The sequence below is a fragment of the Lottia gigantea genome, assembly GCF_000327385.1.
Source record: "Lottia gigantea unplaced genomic scaffold LOTGIsca_74, whole genome shotgun sequence".
NCBI classification, from domain to species: domain Eukaryota; kingdom Metazoa; phylum Mollusca; class Gastropoda; family Lottiidae; genus Lottia; species Lottia gigantea.
In genome coordinates, this window is record NW_008710478.1 from 1,180,605 (window position 1) to 1,202,455 (window position 21,851).

Sequence of the window (21,851 nt, forward strand, 5' to 3'; positions counted from 1 at the left end):
TGAATTGAAAGGTTTTGGAAGTGAAGATAATTTGTTTAATTTGTGTAGAATAGGCTTAATTTAATTTCCAAAATGGTAAGTACGTCTTTATTATAAACGTTTATCCTGTATCAAAATTCAGCATTTCAGCAACGCTCTTACCGCGTTGAATCCAGATAATTTTAATAAGATAAAAGTACATACAGTGTACATGTATTAATTTACTCAGGTTACTAGTAGAGGCACCGACCGGTAGTCTACAAACCTCATCTATATCTCATCTAAACTCTTATCTAGTTGGTTTTCTTGCTTTTCTCATTGGGGATATCGCTTGAATGATGTTAAAGGAAATGTAAAGAGTTTTTCTAAACTTTTATTTTTTGTATTGGAAAGACTGAAAGCATCCATATTTTTTTTAATTTTACTAACACTATAACACGTTAACTATCACTTTAGTTATAGAATAAAACATCCCAATATATTAGATATTTTCATCTTATTAATACCTTTAAAGAAATTAGTTTTTGCCATTTCATGCTACTCTTGGTATAATTATTATAAGTATGCTTTTTGTAGTTGAGGAGTAATGACCTGACAGATTTCAAATTACATGCAGATAGAACGAATTCAAATATTACTATAAGCCATACTTACAATCTTACTTAGAAAATTCCTATTTTACGAGCAATTTCTATATTCAGAACATGCGAGAAAGGAATGCCACATACGAATCTATTCATCATTTCTATAATGAGGTAAACTTATGGATCTAAATTCATTGAGCAAAGCTTGTTAAACATTTTGATTTTCTATCTGACAAAGGTCATGTCATCATCACTTAAATTCTAATATTATGAATGTCATTTGGATTTGGTTTTTGCAATTTAGACTCTAAGAATATTATTTATTACCTCTTACTCTTAATACGTACCACACGAAGTGAATATTCTTCACATTTAGTTTTGCATGTTATAGTTGTGTGTACAACTGATCCAGATGCCCCATCACACTTTCTTCTTCTTTTTTTATTTTTACCGGTAAGGAGATGCGTGAGCTTCTTGTTCTGAAGCAAGGATTTGGACAATATCAGAAGAGTTATCTATTGAAGAGGAAATGGGACTCCATGAAAAAAGAGCACCTGTTCAGAATCTTGTAAAATACATGAATTAGAATGTTGTAAATGTTTGAGACTGGTGATGGTTGTATTTGACCTTTTAAGTTTGAACTTTTAGCCCTGTGTTCAGTGGTACCGCCAGTGGATATTTTGTTGTCTGTAGTGTTAATTCCTTTTTGAATCAAAGAATGTCACAAAATGTATCCAGCGTAATGAATACTACGTTCTGAATTATTTTACCATGAACGAACATTGATACTTAAAGACATTGACATAAAACTATTCACAAAATAATGACGACTCAATAGTCAAAACTTCATTCGATATGAATATGTCGTATGTGTGAAAAATGAAAAATTGAAATGAATATCAATGTTTGTCTTCTGCTTAATTTTGTATTGCAAGGCGAATTGCAAAAACCTATTGTTTGTCTTAATTTCTTCGACCGTCTACAACCTACATAACTTTCTCAGAAACATTGTTGCCCTTTGACCTTATTTACGAGATTTTGATTAAGATGATCTGTGTATTAAACTTAATGTTAGAAAACGTAGAAACCTACATAACCATATGTATTTGCCAATAGTAGACAGTAGGCCAGATCGTAGTCCAACAGATTCTTTACACTCCTGTATGTAATCTGTAAATTGGTCTTTTTCAATTTTCCCTTGTAAGTAAGATAAAATGCACATTTCAGAGGATACTGTTACACATTGGTAGACACGAATACAGTTTAAACTATTTTTTTATAATTCAGATAGGGCAAATGATGGAATTATTGTATGTTGTTAAAAGGATATCCATGGATGGAAATAATATGTGATCTATTGTCCCTCTTTCCAGTAACATATTATTAACAAACGTCATATATGTTTCTTTTTCAATTCGTGCTCCACTGCGACAATCACTTGCTAAGCACTGGACTAAAGCTAAATAAGATGGTGTACTATTAGACGAGTTAAAATAGTTAAAATGTTTCTTTGGTGTGTATTATCATGTTATATTATCGTACTTTGATATTATTTGTTATTCATATTGAGCGTTTTGTTTCTGGCCTGACATGTTATTCTGAACCAATGACCTACGTCTGTTTAAGACTAGCACCAGATCCACCATGTTTGTTTTTGTTTGTGTTCACCTTTTCATAGATTTATATATAATAGCTCGTCTACCATACTCTCCACTGATTGTATACATGTGTATCTTTTACATTTCTTCTATATCATTATGATACGTTAGGAAAACGTATAGATTTTCGTATGTTTTAGAAACCTTGGTCAGAAAATGTTCCTGCAATGGCAAAAAAGATCAGGATCAGAAATGGTTCCTCCGGTAGGTACTTAGATCAGTGAGAGAGATGAGGTGGGGATGCTTTATTTGACATGTATCTATGTTGGCCAGAGGTTTATTCTGTAACCTTCTAGGTCAAGGGGCCCTCAGTTGTCCTGTAGGTCAGAAGGTTCCTTCACTAGCTATTTTAGTCGAGTTCAGTAGCTATGTCAGAGAAGGTTCCTTCAGTAGCCATGTAGCACAGAGAGAGTTCAATCTTCAGTAGCTATGTAGGTCAGAGAGAGTTCCATTAGATCAGTAGCTATGTAGGCCAGAGAGAGTACCATCAGTAGCTATGTAGGCCAGAGAGAGTTCCATCAGTAGTTATGTAGGCCAGAGAGAGTTATAGATCAGAGAAAGTTCCCTCAGTAGCTATGTAGGTCAGAGAGAGTTCCCTCAGTAGCTATGTAGGTCAGAGAGAGTTCCCTCAGTAGCTATGTAGGACAGAGAGAGTTATAGGTTAGGGAGAGTTCCCTCAGTAGCTATGTAGGTCAGAGATAGTTCCATCAGTCGCTATGTAGGCCAGGGAAAGTTATGGATCAGGGAGTGTTCCCTCAGTAGCTATGTAGGCCAGAGAGAGTTCATTAGTGATTATACAGGTCTAGTGATTCCTTCAATAGCTTTGTAAAGGTCAGAGAAGTGAGGTAAAGGCCTGTTGCTTCAGTACAATTATACAGAACATGTTGGTGTCAATGTCAATTTTGTGATGAAATCCGAATCTATTAAGTTACAGGATAATTTCATTAAAGTTTACAATTGGTTAAAATACATCTGTTGATTTTGGGAAGTAAGCATTTCTGTGCATCTTCAAATATGACCCCATTCCTTTGAATCGTCACTGAGAGGTCGCCATAGCTGTGATAGATAGTCTCATTGGCTTTGCCTCGGAGGAATCAAGGTGCAACATACTGAGCAACAATGAATGTTTTGTTGCTATTAGCATAATAATAATTACAGTAGACAGTTTCTAAATGGGAGAATTATGTTTATTTCACTTGGAGGTGTGAAAGTAAAACAATTTAAACATTTAAATTTAACATGTACGTTCACGTTTAACGAAGTGCCAAACATGATTATTATAGATGATTCATAGCTTTACCATGACAGACGTTTCCTCAATAAATTACAATTATATATTTGACCTACATTTTATTTTCCTTTAATTAAAAAGATTTATTGAAGATGAAACAACAGAACATTCCAAAGTGTACAATCAACATTTCATATATATAGTCTTTGTACATATGATTACCATTAAGCTACTTCCCTATCGACTGTATCCAGATGCTGAGCTGTAGGTGTAAATCTATCATAAATCTTATGACTCATTTCAAATATTCCATTAAGTTTAGTAAATTTATATAGTTTCCTGTACAATTTTAAAGTAAATAGATACGTCTGTATTAGTTCAAGTGGGAAATCGCTCCTGTGTTACACAATGTAGTTTGAATTGGAATTAAGTTATATGAGCAATTATTACCATATTCTCCTATAATCAACAGTTTTAACACGCAACAGGTTTCCTAAAAGCATAACGAAACCTTACGTAAACTTATTAAATAGTTTTGGCTTTAAAAAATTAATGGCTGGATTTGTTAGTTAAAACTTTCAGATACGTTTGTTTACATTTTGGTGTATAGTTTTCGCAAATTTGTGCTCAAAAAATTTTCGCTGTACAAAATATGCGCAATATTCCTTTATTCTAAAATCATTTTTTCTTCTATTCTGTCTCTAGATCAGCGATGCAGTTTCTTACAATCCGCATTTTTTAAGAAAGCTTCTGTTTTATTGTCTTTCAAAATCAAGCCAGAGAAAACTTTTTTCTTACGAGATCTCATAAAACCACAAATTAAAAATTGTGATACTTGTTAATCCATCTAATTGTAAGATAAATGGACTCGTGCATAGGTTATTTCTTCTATCGTGTACGGATTCCAGTAAATGTAAACTTGCGAAATCATTAGTAATTGTTGATGAGAAAACATGTGGTGTTAGAAACAAGGTTTGGGGTTCAGCCAAACAATAATTACCCCTAGGAAATAGAAACCAAAACATTCTCCGTGATAACATCTTAAAATAACCCAATGCAACAAAACATGTTACTATTTATAATTAAATGATGTACGTGTCGTTGGATGCAGGGTTCGAATTCCTCAATATAGACCCATTGAAACAATTGATAAGCAGGAAGTGTTAAAGTTGGCTGTTCCATTGACAGGGAGCGCTTTTTCATTACGGTCGCTTTTTCATTTATAACTATTGTGACCATCTGATGACGGTGTTTTGTTTCGTGTAAAGAGGTTTTTTATTTTTATTTTTATGTATATCGGGGTCAAAAGTTTAGAAAACCTCTTTACAATCCCTTTATACTACATTTTGTCATCCTTGATCTGACTAAATTTCCCATCAAATCATGCCCAGTAAAATATTACTTGATTACCCAATAGTTTCATATTTTCTGCTTACTAATTGATACACCTTTATTAGTGTTAATGTTTTTATTACTGTTAATCTCAAAAATCCTTACATGTGATAAGAAATAAGAACATGAACCAGAACATGAGAACAATTTCGTCAGATCATGGATGAAAAAAAAAGAACACGAAATTGAGCATTCAGTTGCTTATGTTAATTAGTTTATTATCTTGATAAATCCAGGATAGCCAACTAATTTCATGCTTACCCAAATGAATTGTAAGCTACTTGATTTATAGTGTAATCAATTTTTGATTCTGATATTTCTAGACCATCAACCTTTAAGGAGAGTCATTGTACTAAATAATAAATACTACTCTCAAGTTATATATAGAATTCTTAATAAAGTTTAATGATAAAAACATATTTAAGATGTTAAATTACTACCCCTTAATTACATTTCACACTTCTACCAGATTGTTAGTACTATTTTTATCAAATCTATTTTTGGTAATTTTAAGTAGCATCTTAAATTCTTGAAACATCAATACATTAACACTATCTCGAGTTTCAAAATTATGTTTGTGTATCATGTTTTTCATATTTTCTCAACAGTTTTCCCATTGCCAACATTTTTGGGAAACTGAATGAACCTGTTTTGTTTTCCATGGTTCAAAAATCATTTTCCAAGAATAGCAGATTATCATAAAGAGGTCATAAAGATAAATTGGGTTCCTCTATTCATATACCAGTGTTAGTTTCTAACAAGTTACAAACCATTTGCCACTCTGAAAGTTGATTTGTTTACTCAATGTCTCATTTGGAGGGTCTACATTGGCGAGAACCAGGGCTTCATTAGAGTAAGGATTAATCGTATTGCTCAAGATGTCTGTTTTCTCTTTTACCCCAAACTTGCACATTTGCAGTGTATTTTTCTATTCCTCTGATTTACCTTGCACCTCTATATTACCTTGTTGATGTGTTATAACAATGTTACAAATACTGGGCCAGGTATACTTCTAGCAACCTGTGTGATCCAACCAAGTGATTGATCAGACACAGGTGTTATATCTCACCTGCAATCAAGACTAGAGTTAAGACACGTGTTACTATCACCAGGTGAGAAAAGGTGATATACCAACTATCATATCTTTATTATCGTATTCTGATAGATTTCATCCCTCAGGACTCTCAGGGGAGTGAAATATCACAGTATAGTTTTCTTGGTATTGTTACAATGTAACAACAATGGTTATCATCTTATTATCTAATGTACAATGAGTGACGTTTGTCAGAACCTCCTTCTTTTCGATTTTCACCTGTTGATACGTCTTGATGGTCATATTGTAGCTTTTAGGACCTCAATTTTATTGTCTTATTTGAACGAAATGGAGTATTTTCTTTGACAGTTTTATCCAATTTTATCACGAATAAGAAAGTAGGTCAACTTTTTCTACTCATGAATGATGTGAACCCAAAGAATCAACCAAGTTTCATATACGCTGAACCTTATAAGTGTCATGAAATCTCTTAAACGAAAGAAGATACATCCTGCTCCAAAAGTGGAGTTATCACTGGTACTGTCGCGTATCCACAAGGGTCATCATGGACGTGCTGGATTGGTCCTAACAATGGACATATTCTGCTAGAGTTCAATCTGGAACGTGTTTTGGGGTTATTCTGTATGATCTTAATGGCATAATCAGTGATTACTTGAAGCTTAACTCTATTGACCGACAAGATGAAATATAATCCTCTTTAAATCCACAAACTTTATTAATAGTTAATATATGTTTATAGAGGATTGGAGAACGCATTATCTAAGATTTGATGATTTAGTACTCGTGGAACCTGTCTTTCAAATATCTTACCATCATATTTTGTAGTAATCAAGTTTTTTTTTTATTCATTGCTGATTTCCTTTTGGCAGCAAACCTAAGTTACACCATAATTCTTTACAATTTCGACTTAGTAAGTGAAATAGAATGCTCAGAACATAAGAGTACTGCAGTACTTAAAATAAGAGGTGGTGTCCATAAATTACCGGAGAAAATAATTTTAACTTATGGTTTGAGACGTATTGAGATAACTTTGTCACAAGAGCCTCTTCTACTCTTGATAATGGGCCATGGGTCTTATCCACCGCCTGTTACTTACGCCGCCTTCGAATTCACCATGTCAGTTTAACTTCTACCGACATCACTGACAGTTTGAAATCGGGTGCTGTCTCTATCTTACATAGCCACACGAATATTGAGCATGGACCAACTCGTGTGTAGTCGAAGCTTATCATTTCTAGTAAAACGTCAGACTGGTATCAGTATTTCTACGATAATTCCTGACGATGTTATTTCAACATTTAACCTGAATTTTAATCTGGAGATAAACCAGAACTAAACAATACCATATGGTTCTAGTTCAGCATCTTACAAATATTTACTTTACCTCCACCTTTTAATTACTGATCTATAATTAATTATATTACATAGTTTCTCTCGGGGTAATCACGGATTATGTTACAATTTTACATCTATGTATTTTAATTACAACATAGAGAACACGTGTCCTGGCAACGGTTACAGTCTAGATTGATTGGTAGATGACAAATTGACAAATGGCAGAGGCTTATATCACAGTCTAAGTTAGTTGCTAGATGTCATGATAACGTCCGCTTCCAACAGAGGCTGATACAGCAGGCTTGGTTGGTTGGTAGATGACAGGTTAACGCCCGCTTCCATCAGAAGCTGGTGTCAAACACTAGGTTTGTTGGTAGATGACAAGTTAACGTCCGCTTCTGACAGAGGCTTATATCACAGTCTAGGTTAGTTGTGAGATGTCATGTTAACGTCTGTTAACGGCTGATAGCCTGGGTTGGTTGGTAGACGACAGATTAACGCCCGCTTCTGACAGAGGCTGATATCGCAGTCTGGGTAGTGTTCGGTAGATGACAAATTAACGTCCGCTTCCAGCAGATGCTGATATCTACGGCTAGGTAGTTGTTGGTAGACGACAAGTTAACGTCCGCTTCCAGCAGTTTACCAATAAGTAAATTTCTGCATACGGTTGTTTTGCAGATAGACAGTGAAGTTAATGGTAATTGTGCCTCGTATTGTTTCCCAAGTCCTCGATTAGAAGATTTTACTACTATGCCTTTGTCAAAAGTAATGACGTTCGCTAATAAGCTTGTTTACAGTTAACACAGGTTATCAAACTCTGGAGGTTGTACAACGCAGCACGGGGTATTTCGGTGTAAAAAATGTGAGCCAACGCAGAATCAAAAAGTGCAATTGCAATTACTTCTGTACCAAGAGAAGCAGGTCATGCTCACCATTCCAGAACACCTGCTGCCACTCTGTAATTCTTGCAACATACCTGACAATGTTTATGTGGCATTTCTGATAACAAAAATATAAGTATCTGTGTATATTTATGATCATTGCTAACAAATCGAGTTTACACGAGAATCGTTAGCATCTCAGTTATGTTCATGTTTTCGTCTCAATTATTTACGTTTTTTGTCCCGGTAATGCACTTTAAATACCATGTGGTTTATTCAATCGAGTTGGCATTTTTGTTTGCAAAACAAATGTTAGGTTCACGACTAACTTATTTTGATTAGAATTATTTTTTTATAATGTGGATCATGAAAAACAAAACAGCGTGAATAAAGATGAAAATTACTCTGTAAAGCCTAAGATATTCGGTGCATCAGCGTAAAACAAATTCTTAATGAGTCGTTGTTTGACATTTTTGCCAATCTCTAAAAGTTTAAAGAAATGCACTATAGCAAAGCGTGATATTCTGGAAAAATTAACTTCCATATCAGAGGTTTGCTATTTTTTACGATGTAAGCTTTAGTAATTAGTTTGTTTACCAGTTATGAATAAAGTTCCTTGCATGCTTAAACATCAAAAATAAATTGCCTCGTTAGTGAATGCAGGTGCTTTGACCCATATCGTTCTGCAATTCAGCAATTCTCATTAGAATCCAGATAAAGAAAACAATAGAGAACCATATTTTTACTTAATATTTATAGCAGTAAGGTAGATATAGAAAAAAACATACCTATACTTAGTATGGATAGAAATAGGTCATACAGTGCTGTACGTGGTACTATAATCCGAGATACTCTGATACATGTAAAAGTAGGAAAAGGATTGGGCATAGAACTGATCATAGATTGGTTGCCGGACAAGCAACACATTACTACACGTCAACAGGCACAAGCGCCATAGAATACCTGTCAAAAGCCCATCTTTTATATAAACGAGAGTGTTGCCCAGAATGTTTTCTAACAAGTCAATTATTAGTGGTTGTCTTCCATGCACTCCCATATCCTATGTTTTGGGGGTTGTAGTTCGAGTTACATAACCGAATGTCGAATGTATTAAGGATTTATCAGTACGATGTAGTAGTGCTAATGGTGTATATTAATACAGAAACTTGTTTTGACAGGTACGAGGATGTTTTGATTTAGAAAGGACATGTGATTTCTATCGAATCGAGAAAAGAGTGGAAGGAATTTCTCGAGCTAATATTACCATGCATAACGCAGTAAGTTAGTACTGGGTATTCTAGAATAATAAACGCTAGTATATAAATAGTCGGAATACAGTTGTTTGTTCCGTTTGAACTGCTACCAAAATATACAACCAAATCATTACTCGTAGTTATACAGGCAAACAACAAGCAGGGCCAACGTCGGTTATGTTTCTTTGTACGGCTTATAGTAACGCCTGCGTACCAGCTCGCGCGCGGTTGTAAAGTCAAACCGAAAGCGGAGCCCATGGCCTACGTGTTAACGCCCGCTCATATTGATCACCAGATAGACCCGAGATATGGGCTTATAAGACCTTATTGCTCACGGTAAATAGGTACATATATGACACTGATATAGAAGGTGTATTTTTTACGTACTTTATGGACGCACTCCGTTTTAACATCACCATTTACATCAGATTCAGGTGCAGAAAGTTCAAGATAGCTAAGTGCGTAGAGTAGAACATAGAAATTATGTTCTTGGTCCAAGATTACACTATAGTAAAGATCAAGTATGCCAAAATTTGATAAATATGTCTTTCATTTATTGCGTCGAAATATCGATGAGTGTACCAATGCCAATCGGTGCACGCTTTTACAAAACATATACACATGAAGTCCGTGATTTCCTTGTTATACCTTGTTTAGTAACCCACAATAGAACCTCAAAGAACTTAGGAACAATAGCTCTCTAAGGAATCTTTTACAATAATCGTCAAAATCATGGTTAAGGTGTGAATAGACGATGTACGGTGTCCGGTGCGGTGTACGATGCGGGATTATCGATACAGTAGAAAATAGTAGAAGCGAATCGTGTTCGCACCATGTCCGGACCCGTACGTCGAGTTCACTTGGTCTGTTTCCTACTGTATCAATAATCCCGCACCGAACATCGCACCAGACACCGTACATCGTCTATCCGCGACTTGATACGGGTAACAAAAATTATGGTTGGATGTTTTTGGGGTAACGCTATAGAGAGGGTCATGCTGTATTGCTTCCTCGGGCCGTTCAAACTGACCTTATTTAAACCAAAATACTTTTGACTATCCTAATAAGACTTATCGGTTATTGTGTTAGGTCGCAATACAGCATCGAACTTACAGAAATAAACAATTGTAGAACAATCTAGATATCTACCCCGCCTGGAATCATCTAGATTATTGATATTGGCGAGTTGATAACAGTTTGTTAGTCTGTAATGTATAACTTCTTTCTCAACACTTGGGGAGGAAAAAAATTACAAAACAGTAGAGAATATTCGTACCACTTGCCTTTATCTGAAATGGTGCAATTCATTTCATTTCAACAGCAACGTATTAATTTTATTATCCAGTGCAGATGTGTATATAATGAAACGTAAAAAAATCAGCTCCAATTTATTTTTTTTCACCATAAGATTTCTTTTTCTCAAAAATTATTTCTTATATATATATATATATATATATATATATATGCTTTTCCAACAGAAAGTTTTTATCCTAAGTTATTTTTAAAATTTAAAACTATTGATTTAACGATTGGACTATCATTTAAGCCTGGACAGCCAGTAGCTCAACTACCATAAGGACTGGTTGAAGCAAGAAAAGAATTTAAGAGAGCATAAAAACCCCACCTTATAGCCTCGATTCATCTGGACAGCCTGGATGTTTCTATTTCAAAATGAAAATCATTTCTCTATGTGGTAAATAACTTTCTTGTCTTTTTCAGACAGAACAACAATTTCGGGTCACAGAAAAACAAATCCAAGGTAAGCCAACTTTAATGTAACTAACAAATGTTAAATCTTTTATTGGGCTGAATCTTTACCAGTTCTCATCTCTTGGATTCTATTTTCTATTCTATAATTGCCTTGATTTAACAGTTAACACAATTACTGATATAAATAAAACGACCAGAAAAAATACATAATAAACTGTATTGCTGAAGGCTGCTTAGAATCCTACCTCTGTAAATAATCCTTTATTCTGGTGAAAGGGGTTGTAAAAGGTTTTAGAGCTTTTCTTTATGTGTATCAGGGCCATTCGTGTCTTCTTTTTGTAATTTCCATTCTACCGTCAGATGTCTGTGGTCTCTGTTATTAAAGAAATGCTTAATAACCTAATATAACTTTTCAATATTCAATTCACTAAACGCTTTGTTTTTGTGGCTTTTAATGACGTCGGATTAATTGGAACGATGCACGTTGATGCTATCAGTGTTCCCTATACAAATAAAGAGTTACAAATGCATTCTTTTACTAGATAAAAAGGCGTACACAGTGGTTTTTTTGTGGAAGTTTCATCTGATCTTCATCTGTTACGCTATTGATATTGATAAGATCAGAGAATAGGTCGACAAAATTATAGCATACTTTACTATGAATCGACCAAAAAAAAAAATACCTTGTTTATTACGATTTTCCACAATAAATTGTCCGTAACCACCTTGTGAGCAACATTTAAAAACTTTTAATATCTGATTTCAAACTGAGATACACGTGCATATTCTAACTTGCTCTAAATTAACATTAAAAACAAATCTCTTAAACACTAAATAGCACCACTTTATCTTCAAAACATTAATATACACCTGAAAGTACGTTTATATATCATAATTCATTTTCCCTTACCATCCGGCCAGCAACATTTAAGAAATTTTAGAATCTATAAAATCGTGATAAGAAGTCAGATCAAGAGAACCGTTTTGTCGTCAAAACATCAAATGCTTTGAAAACACGTTTATATATCAATAGGTGTATTTATTACAGTGATATCAAATAAACTGAAATAACTGCACATTTTCGAACTCATAAATATCAACCTTATTTCAGCTATATTTAACAGTTTAAAAGTCAAAATAATGGTACGTTGAACGTCCAATTAGACTGTGATATTTGTTTTTGTGGCCAATTTTGTTTTCAAATTCATTTTAGATTTGCAGTCAACACTAAGAGGATTGGCAAAATCCAACCGACCGGAAGTAAATATGGCGCGAAAATGAGCATTACCGATAAATCGATTACTGAATGTCATACTATGGAACGAACTATTGAATTTGGAGAATAATAACTTGAAATTCTGTAAATACAATTAGCAAGTTATAAATAAATTTATGCATTACGAATAACTTTTTTTTAAAGAACATTGGCATGCAATTACCACAATACTCATGTCGAACCACCTGGCTTAATACTTAGTCTATTTCAGACATGAATGATTAACCATACTGAAACGAAACACTGCCTCAAACAAACGGTTTTTATACAAAAAGTACTCTTAGTTTTTAATTTAAATCTATTAAATAGACATTACATGTCATTCTAAAATCTTTAATGTTTTCAGTTCATTTCGCCGCTTATTGCTTATCATAATCTAGCACCAAATAGTAGATACAATTCGGTGTGAAACTACATGTACAAAGCAAATTTCTTTTAACCATTTCTTACGGATATCAATGTGAACAGATGTAAAGACATATTTAATAGTGTCTATGTTTACATGTACTAAATCCAGTTTGGCACTTGGTCGCATCTACCAGGTCAAGTATTCTCGAAATGATCTTAGCGCTAGCATGCCCTTGGTTCTTATCTTCTAACATCGATTCTAGGACATCCTAGCGCAATGCAGTGTTACGTGGTAAAATGTTAAAGTAAATAGCAGACACGAGAAGACACAACGAGTTGTTCATATACGAGGTAGATTCAAATTTTTGGAGAATTGCCTCATATCTAGAACCATGTGTGTATACACCATTACGACACGAGTTGAAATAAATGATTTTATTTGCAGGTTTTATTTCTGTTTGATTATTCTGTCGACGATAAAATGCACATAAAGTCTGTTTATTTTACCTTGTTTTATAGCTCGCAAAGAGAATGGAAATAGACATTTGCAATAATAATATTTATAGATAGGGTAGAATCATCTGATGTTCACTTTAATAGTTTAACATATAAACAAACCATATTTCAGCTCTTCTTTTCCTTTCAAGGATACGCTTTAATTGAACAATAACCAGATTTTTATTTCAAAATGTGTTTGGTATTGGTGAATTAAAATGGAATTGATTGTAATTTCATAGATTTCAAACTAATCCATGGTTTGATTTTATTCACAATATTGCCATTGTTAGTTTTCTAAAATGGTATATACACTGTTATCTATGAATATTTGACGATTTAATCATTTGACTGTTAATGGAACACAGTTTTTATTGTTTTATTTTTAGTAAGTAATAAAAATGTAGAGAAGTATAAATAGTAACATTATGAGTAGCTGGTTTATAAATAGACAGAACAAAGCCATGATTCAAGAGAAGAGATTTCAATCAAGATACCAGATAGAAAGAGTGCTGATTCACACACTTGTATTGCGAGGTTTCATATGCCAGTCTTCAACAATCAGTATCAGAAACGAACTTAAATATCGGTTACTTTTTTCAAAATATAAATATGACTATGGTTTGTTGTATTAAATGAATTAGATTACGTTCTTCTCTGTAGGCTGATTAAGATGGCCGACGCCATTCAGTGCGCATTGAGAAGTGTTGATAGATCTTTAACTTAGTACATCGAATAAAAACGTTTTAACATAACGATGTTGACTACAATTTGTCGGACGTATTTTACTATTTCTCCTTGATTCGAATAAAATTCAAATACTTTTTGGACAATTTTGAATTTGACTTTTTGTCCAAGGACCATGGTTTTCGAAAATGTCTAGGTTACTCTTCTATCAACAGGTTACTCTTCTATCAACAGGTTACTCTTCTATCAACAGGTTACGCCGATATTTCGGGGACTATATACCTTTATCGTTGCTTTATCGTAAAACTATGTTTACATTATATTATTCTTTGCAGAAGATATCTTAATAATTTGAGTTAAATAATAAACTATGGATAAAATTTGACTTAATCTAAAATTTGAATATCTCACTTTAAGACATTTCAACTCACACGATGGGATGTAATCTAAAATCCTAAGTTTATCATCGGGTTCTCAGATACCGATAAAAATACTGCCGAATACAAACATTTTCTTGTTTAAAACTGAAATAGTAATCTAAATGTAAATACACAAATATTTCATTCTGAGAATTGATATTATATAGAGATTTGACGGATTAAAATTCAATCTTCGAATATTAGTAGGTTTGTAACACGTTTTCCGTTCGTAATCTGACACCATAGATACCAAATATGGTGTCCAGGAGTCCACGAGGCTGTGTTCTATCTCTCGTTCTTCTAGAATTCTAGAGTGAAACGAAGTACGATATATCAGCGTTTATAAACCACAAATATTTAGGTTGTCATGGTAACGTGTGTACCTATACCAGTATATATTATAAATATTGGGGAGTAACTGTGTCTGTATCAGCCAGCTGAAAGGTATATTTTGATGAGAGATAGGCTAGAGCTGACCCGTACTCGACTCTCTACTTATAACGCCAGATGTGCTCTATGGAATCATTTTGTCGGCTAATTCCTGCTATTTGATCTATGTAATTATGTTACGTTTATCGTTTAATAGAAGACAAATTGGAACAAGAGTCTGAATGTATTATTTAAAACATACATTATGTACAGATATATTACGTTCACTACTCCCCTAAACACTCCAATAGAACAGTACAACACAAAACAACACTCCAATAGAACAGTACAACACAATACAACACTCCAATAGAACAGTACAACACAATACAACACTGTAATAGAACAGTACAACACAATACAACACTGTAATAGAACATGACAACACAAAACAACACTCCAATAGAACAGTACAACACAATACAACACTCCAATAGAACATTACAACACAATACAACACTGTAATAGAACATTACAACACAATACAACACTGTAATAGAACATTACAACACAATACAACACTCTAATAGAACAGGACAACACGCAATAAAACACTCTAATAGAACAGGACAACACAATACAACATTGTAATAGAACAGTACAACACACAATACAACACTGTAATAGAACAGGACTGCACTATACACCATAAAACACTCTAATAGAACAGGACTACACTATGCACAACAAGGCTATGTAATAAGGAAACTTGAGAACATTTGTATCGGATAGTGCAGTGTTTAAGTATCTAAGAAGTGATTTACTCAAGTCGAATAAACAACACATCGTTTCTGACGAATAACACGTGGCAATAAATACACAATAAATTTGTGCAAAGTGTCAAAACAGCTCGCGAGGTATGCCGAAAACATTATTCTCTTTTCTTCTTTTACGTATACTTTTGTATCAAGTCTTTAAGATTGATTGATTGACCTCGATAACTGGAAAGAATGGATGTAGTTAAAGACGATTGTTCTGGTTTCGCAAGTACTCGATCTATTTTTGGTCGATCGGCCTCATTTTATAAAAGTCACCTCTAATCTTCCCGAATCGAATCTGATCGTCATGAATCGACCCCTTTTACCCGATTGAATATTGACCAATGGACTCTGGCATCGGTAGGAGTAATCGCGGACGTTCCTCGCACGATTGACTCGTTTCTCGGGAAAGTGCTCGCAAGTATCCGAAGGTACAACATTACAACAGGCCGAAAATCGACGATCCCTGCGCGAGACTGGACGCTTTCGGTCGCCTAGCTGCAGTTATCTGCCGTTCTTCCACCTTTTTTCAACATGTTTAAAGATAGTAACTTCCTTTTACTAAACTCGGCTCCAGACCGTCCCAACAGGTATAAGGTAGTGCTCGAGAAGACCGAAGACCGTCCGAAGATCTTTTACTTTCGGACTTTCGGTTTCCTGTGGCTCCCTTTGTCAACCTACGTCTACATTTGGTCACTCTCGGCCGAACAACGTAAGGAGATCGCTCTCTTGCGGTGAGAATCGGCTCTCAACCGGGCCTTTGTCGTATACCTACGCAAAATCGATCGCTCGAGGAACGTCTGTGAATCGTCCCTTTATAATAATTGACTCAATCGGGTCAAAAAAAAGGGGACGATTTGAGGCGTTTCATGGTGGCCCATCAAAAAAATAAATTAACGGGGCAATCTGGTACAGATCGGGCCGATGGAAAAAAAACAATCCCTGGTGAAATGGGGGCATTAAGGAGAGGATCAATGCATTTATTAATAGTTATTTTTTATTTCAGATGCACACACAACGTTTCATCTGTTCGACCATAAAGGCAATAAAATGGTTCTAACTAAACATTTAGGTCAAGTATTTAGAAGTCTAGGTTTACATGTTCCTGATGATAAAGTCAAGGATTGGTCAGATGAGGTCGACGAGGAAGGTAAGCATAGTTTGAAATGGTATTCAATCACACAATATTATTTTCTACGGCACTGGAAGTATAAATTCGCAGATTGTGATGTACATGCTTTAACGATAAGGACCTTGGAAAAGTGAGTTTGTAGTTATAATCTTTAACATCAACAACAAGTTTCCAGTTCATCTGTTTTATGGAGTCAAAGGCATAACATGCAATAATTTTGTAGCGGTCAGTTTGAAAACATGATCAATTACATCCTTATCAGCTTTGTATTTGTTTCGTAGCTGTGGTTGACTGTGTGGGATTTAGAATCAACATCAGAAGTAGCAGGGTACCGTAGACTCATTGGTGAGTCGATGATCGGCCAGACACTTGGTGAATTCTGCATAGTTTGGCAGATACCTTCTCTCAAAAAGGTTTCTGGCCCATGCATGGTATCTGATTGTTATTTAAACTTGCTTGTTCTAGCACAGAAACTGATAGGTGTTGTTGACAGTTGTTGGCTTGCCGACAGCGAGAATGAGATGGCCATCCGACATTCAGAGGCAACGGAATAATATATCGCAGCCCAGAAGACCTTCAACAAAAGCTCATATTATATGAGGATTTGACATCATGTATTTTAACAATTTGACTGAGAATAGACTATTCCATTACTTACCATCTTTTCTTAACATTTTAAAAGTACTGTGTTCTGTGCTTATGCTATCTTAGAATTATTATTAACACACGTCAGAACCTCTGGTTTGTATGTATCCTTTCTACACATATTACATGAGTCAAGAGATAATTTGAATAGTTATACAATGGTAATACCAGACCTGAACCACTCTGTGAAGTAAATTGGCATGTTATATGAGTTGACCGAATTTTGATCTTACTTGGGTACTTGTCAGATATAGTCGCTTCTAGAAGAATTAGAGTTACGTCCCATAGAATTATCTAATCGTGCAACGATCACATTTGCAATTGTACATCATAAAGAGGTAATGTTTGGTTTCAAAGTTGGTGTAGAAGTGTTTATATCAACTTTGCAATAGCCAATGCGTATAATATAGAGCATTTGTACAAAACCTGGGATGGTTATAAATTGCAACAGAGAGGGTAATCTCGATTGTTCATTTCAGACAATAATTATCTATGGATTTATATTTCAGCTACCGGAGAAATCACATTCGAACAATTCCTTCCTCTTTTTGAAATGAAACTAAAAGAAGACGAGGACGAACGAGAATTGAGAGAAGCATTCCGGGTTTTAGATAAAAACAAGAAGGGAGTTATAGACGTGGCTGATTTAAGGTGGTTATTGAAAAGTTTGGGTGACGATCTCACTGACGAGGAAATAGAGGCCATGATTATTGAAACTGATACTGACGGAAGTGGAACTGTAGATTATGAAGGTAGGTTTGCAGTGTATGTTATACCGGCTTTTCATTGGATGAATCTGTCAGTTTGATTACAGGGGTTTTTGAGTTTAATTTTGCTATCGTGATTAAGATTTGAAATACCCATCATGCATTTTTGTGACTATTATGGAGTATCATCTGTCATAGGTTTCTGTAATTCAGTGGTCCTTATGCCAAATTAAAAGTAGCAGCAAATTTGGTCAATATTTAAAGATACCTCGTAGACCATAGTGCGGCCATAGATTCTCTCCCTTTGAATGCCAAATCTCTCCCGGAGTGGTCGAGTGACTTGAATTAGTATGAACATCAATCCTGTCTGAACCTAGCATGGAATACGGAAGAGCAATGGTACCGTCAGTAATGGAGACCATTTTATATCAATGCTAAGACATGCCGATACGGTACATGTGTGTGTGAAGGGCTTTAGGTCTTGATCCGGCTTGAAATGGACTTCTAGAATATACATTGCGGTCTTCTTCGTGTAGGGTGTGAACTCTTAAACTATTTCTGTATTTATAATAAAATGATAATACGATTGCGTTTTTCTCTTGCGATTCCAACCACCAGGTTTGCCAAGAAGGTTAGTATGATATAATATATTTAGGATCCGATGGAGAAAAACGGAAATCGTGAAAGTAATATCAAGACCTAAAGCCCAGTTTTTGTGTTTGTTCGCTTAACAATTAGCAGATTACTAAATGAGACGTTTGTTCCACAAATTGCAAATCAGGCCGTCACAGTTGCTTACATTTTCATCACCAAAGTGTGGATTTTCACCCAGCCTTGTTTCCATGGTTACAATCAAGTTTAATGTTTCCTTTATTTGCAGAATTTAAAGCTTTGATGACGTCAGCATAAAGAATGTTGCCTCAGATTTCCTGCGATAGCACTCAGCTAACCTGGATGTTTGCTATACGCCAAAGAAAGTCTCGATCACACACTGCCTCCATTTTGTCCATTTGATCACACTATCTTCACGCCGCCATATTTATCACCCACCATTCCTTCTTGTTCCTGTTTACAATGCGCGTGCGCATTAACTTTGCACGACGCACACTGCTTGACTGTAAATACTCGCTGCATGTTTGTCTTGTCCTCTCCGTCTATTTATTTAAGAACCTGTTTGTTTGTCATGTCTATCTTAATGGTTTATCGGTTTGTTTTGTGTCTATCCTGTCTTATTCTTGTTTATCGGTTTGTTTGTTTCTGTTGTTTGTCTATGAGCTCATTCTTTTCTCTTCTATCGTTTACAGAGTTTTCAAAGCTGATGATGGGTTAACCTTTTTAAATCATGACGCCTTTTATCCTTGCTTTACGAAGATGAAACTTCAACAGACCGATGTCCAGTATCTAGAATAGAAATTAGATTCTCAAATTTCAGTCTTTCTCGATCCTAACACAACTGATGGCTTTAATTTGATCTAATATTAACGTTGATTCTTGTTTGCACCGCCATTTTGTAACCATGGCTTGTAATAACCAGCAATCTTCACTATTGTAATGTTTGTGTTGTTTAATTTGAATGATTTTATTGCTCACAATTTGTGTAAACATTGTACAAGTTTAATTATTGTGTTCAACTGTGAAACGGTCTATGATTATCAGTTACCTCCCTTTCATATGCTCCAAACGTAGATTCAGACCTTGCTACAGACGCAATTAAACTGTGTGTAACGCCGATACTCTAAACAGCCGAAAACAATTGCCACAGAACCATCATAGGACCATCAGAGAACCAAGAAGAATTTAGACACATTGAAATTAGTCTGAGTTTGTTTTGTATAACTTGAAAAACTGTGAACGAAATCGGATTTGAACAGTTAAAAATTCATAAACCTGAGAAAGCTGGCAATCTTTATCAAGGGAGGTAACTGGTTTATTTTTCAGACCAATGTAATGGTGAAATTTAACATTGTATTGAACAGCAACTGGCGCTAACTTTGTTCTATTAAATATGTTCTCTGTTTATACACCTAACAGCATTGCATTTTATTTTAACGTTCTGTTTGTTATATTTCAGCTTTTTCAAGGGGGATAACTTGATTGTATTTGCACCTTTAACACAATTTTCATGCTGCCTTCATTTTTAATTTTCTACTAACATCTTTAATTTCACAACTTACACCGAAATATTGTGTTTCTTTCTTTCTCTTCATCCTTAACGTGTTTGGGCTGAATTTAACCTTTCAACTTTGGTTGGATTAAGAACAGCATGTGTGAAGTTCAAGGACTTTCTTTGACGACCTTGACCTGATATGACGTTGTTGATTGGAGGAAGATTTTTTTGTTTGTATATTCAGTATAACTTAATCTAATTTGAATAATATTTATACAGAAGACATTTTGTCCATTTTTATTTAAAACTGATGTTTTTAGAAATGTCTTGTATTGTACATCAATGGAATAAATTATTTGTAAACGATTCTGTTTTAACTTTTTAAACTGATGTAGCCTAGGTTGGTTCAAAGCTTATTCCACATTTTTTATGACAAATGAGCATTAGGTTGACGCACAATGGCGCACAAGGGCATATCTTCGGGGATTAAACGGTTAGTGCTCGGTGATCCACGAAATTTTACGACATAATGAATATGCATATCTGATGTGCCTCGACGACTAGTATCCTAATCGATCCTAATCCTAATGATCCTAATCCTAACCAATTCAAAACGCAACCAATAAATACATGTATAAGGAAAGCATACGCAAGAGAGCCTGAGTCTCGATAAAAAGTCGGCAAATGTGTTCTGACGAAACGTCAAAATATGCTGTCAAAGTAAAATTCCTACGGTGTCCCATCAAAAGATCGGCAAGTGCTTCCCTGGCTTAAGGGATTATTTGTATTCAATGTAGATATATCAAACACGACGATAATCCAACTCGCTACCACCTTATCGTAACTAACGTAACTATCTAACTATAACAAGCTTTCTAAAATTGTCAACATATGCAGCAAATTAACTAGATCGCAATGTAAATCATTAAACGCAATATTTGAAAGCCAGTTTATTAAGAAAACTGAGAAACTTATCCATTGTGATAATAAAGATTTATTATTATTATTTTATCCCACTATACCTTTTTAGGGAATGTTACAGCCTCATAAGACAATAAGAGTAGGCATGCTCTACCTTACATTGAAAACAGATTACAGATTAAATGCAATCTAACAAGTGTACTCACGATTCAAACCGCTAAACGAAACCTGGAATCCTAAACATCATCTTGGTCAAACATTGATAGCAGCTAATGAACGTTGCACACGAGGAATGTTACTATTTGCCATCATCAAACTAAGGCCAAACAATATGATATTTCTCCTGACTATAGAGCAGCTACACTGTGAGTCAGGTCAAAGCCAAACCCCAGAATACTAGCAAATGTAATTTTGGGCTTTAGCACCCCTGGTCCGAAACATCCGTCTCTATTCCAGCTTCTGATAGATATTAACTGAAGTAGAGTTAGAAACAAACTAGGTCTTGTTTTATGGGAGTAATTTTGATATCATATATAGACACAGCTTTGTGGAACAACAATCACTGGTTAAAGTTCTTGTTGTTCCATAAAGCTGTGTCTATATATCGTACTCACAATTGCTAAATGTCATTCAAAGACTTTTATTTTGATATCATTGCAAAAAAATTGAAAATACATAAACATATATATAATAAATATTTGAGATTTTTAGACAATCCTTTCCATAGATGGAATTCGAAATCATAAAATTATGTTAATTTGATCAATGTGATGAAATACCTCACTATATGTATATAATAATATTCCCAACCACATTCTCACACTGTAAAATACATCAGTAAAATATGTAG

The 21,851-nt window shown here is 34.7% G+C and overlaps 1 protein-coding gene across 1 annotated transcript; it reads left to right on the forward strand.

Moving 5' to 3' along the window:
* On the forward strand, positions 1 to 20,445 carry LOTGIDRAFT_204683 (hypothetical protein). Its single transcript, XM_009066253.1, has 6 exons — positions 1 to 75; positions 11,087 to 11,126; positions 16,496 to 16,639; positions 17,776 to 18,018; positions 18,854 to 18,983; positions 20,376 to 20,445. Exons 1-5 carry the CDS (start codon positions 73 to 75, stop codon positions 18,880 to 18,882), a joined length of 459 nt encoding a protein of 152 aa, XP_009064501.1. The 5' UTR covers positions 1 to 72; the 3' UTR covers positions 18,883 to 18,983; positions 20,376 to 20,445.
* Positions 20,446 to 21,851: the final 1,406 nt, after the last annotated feature.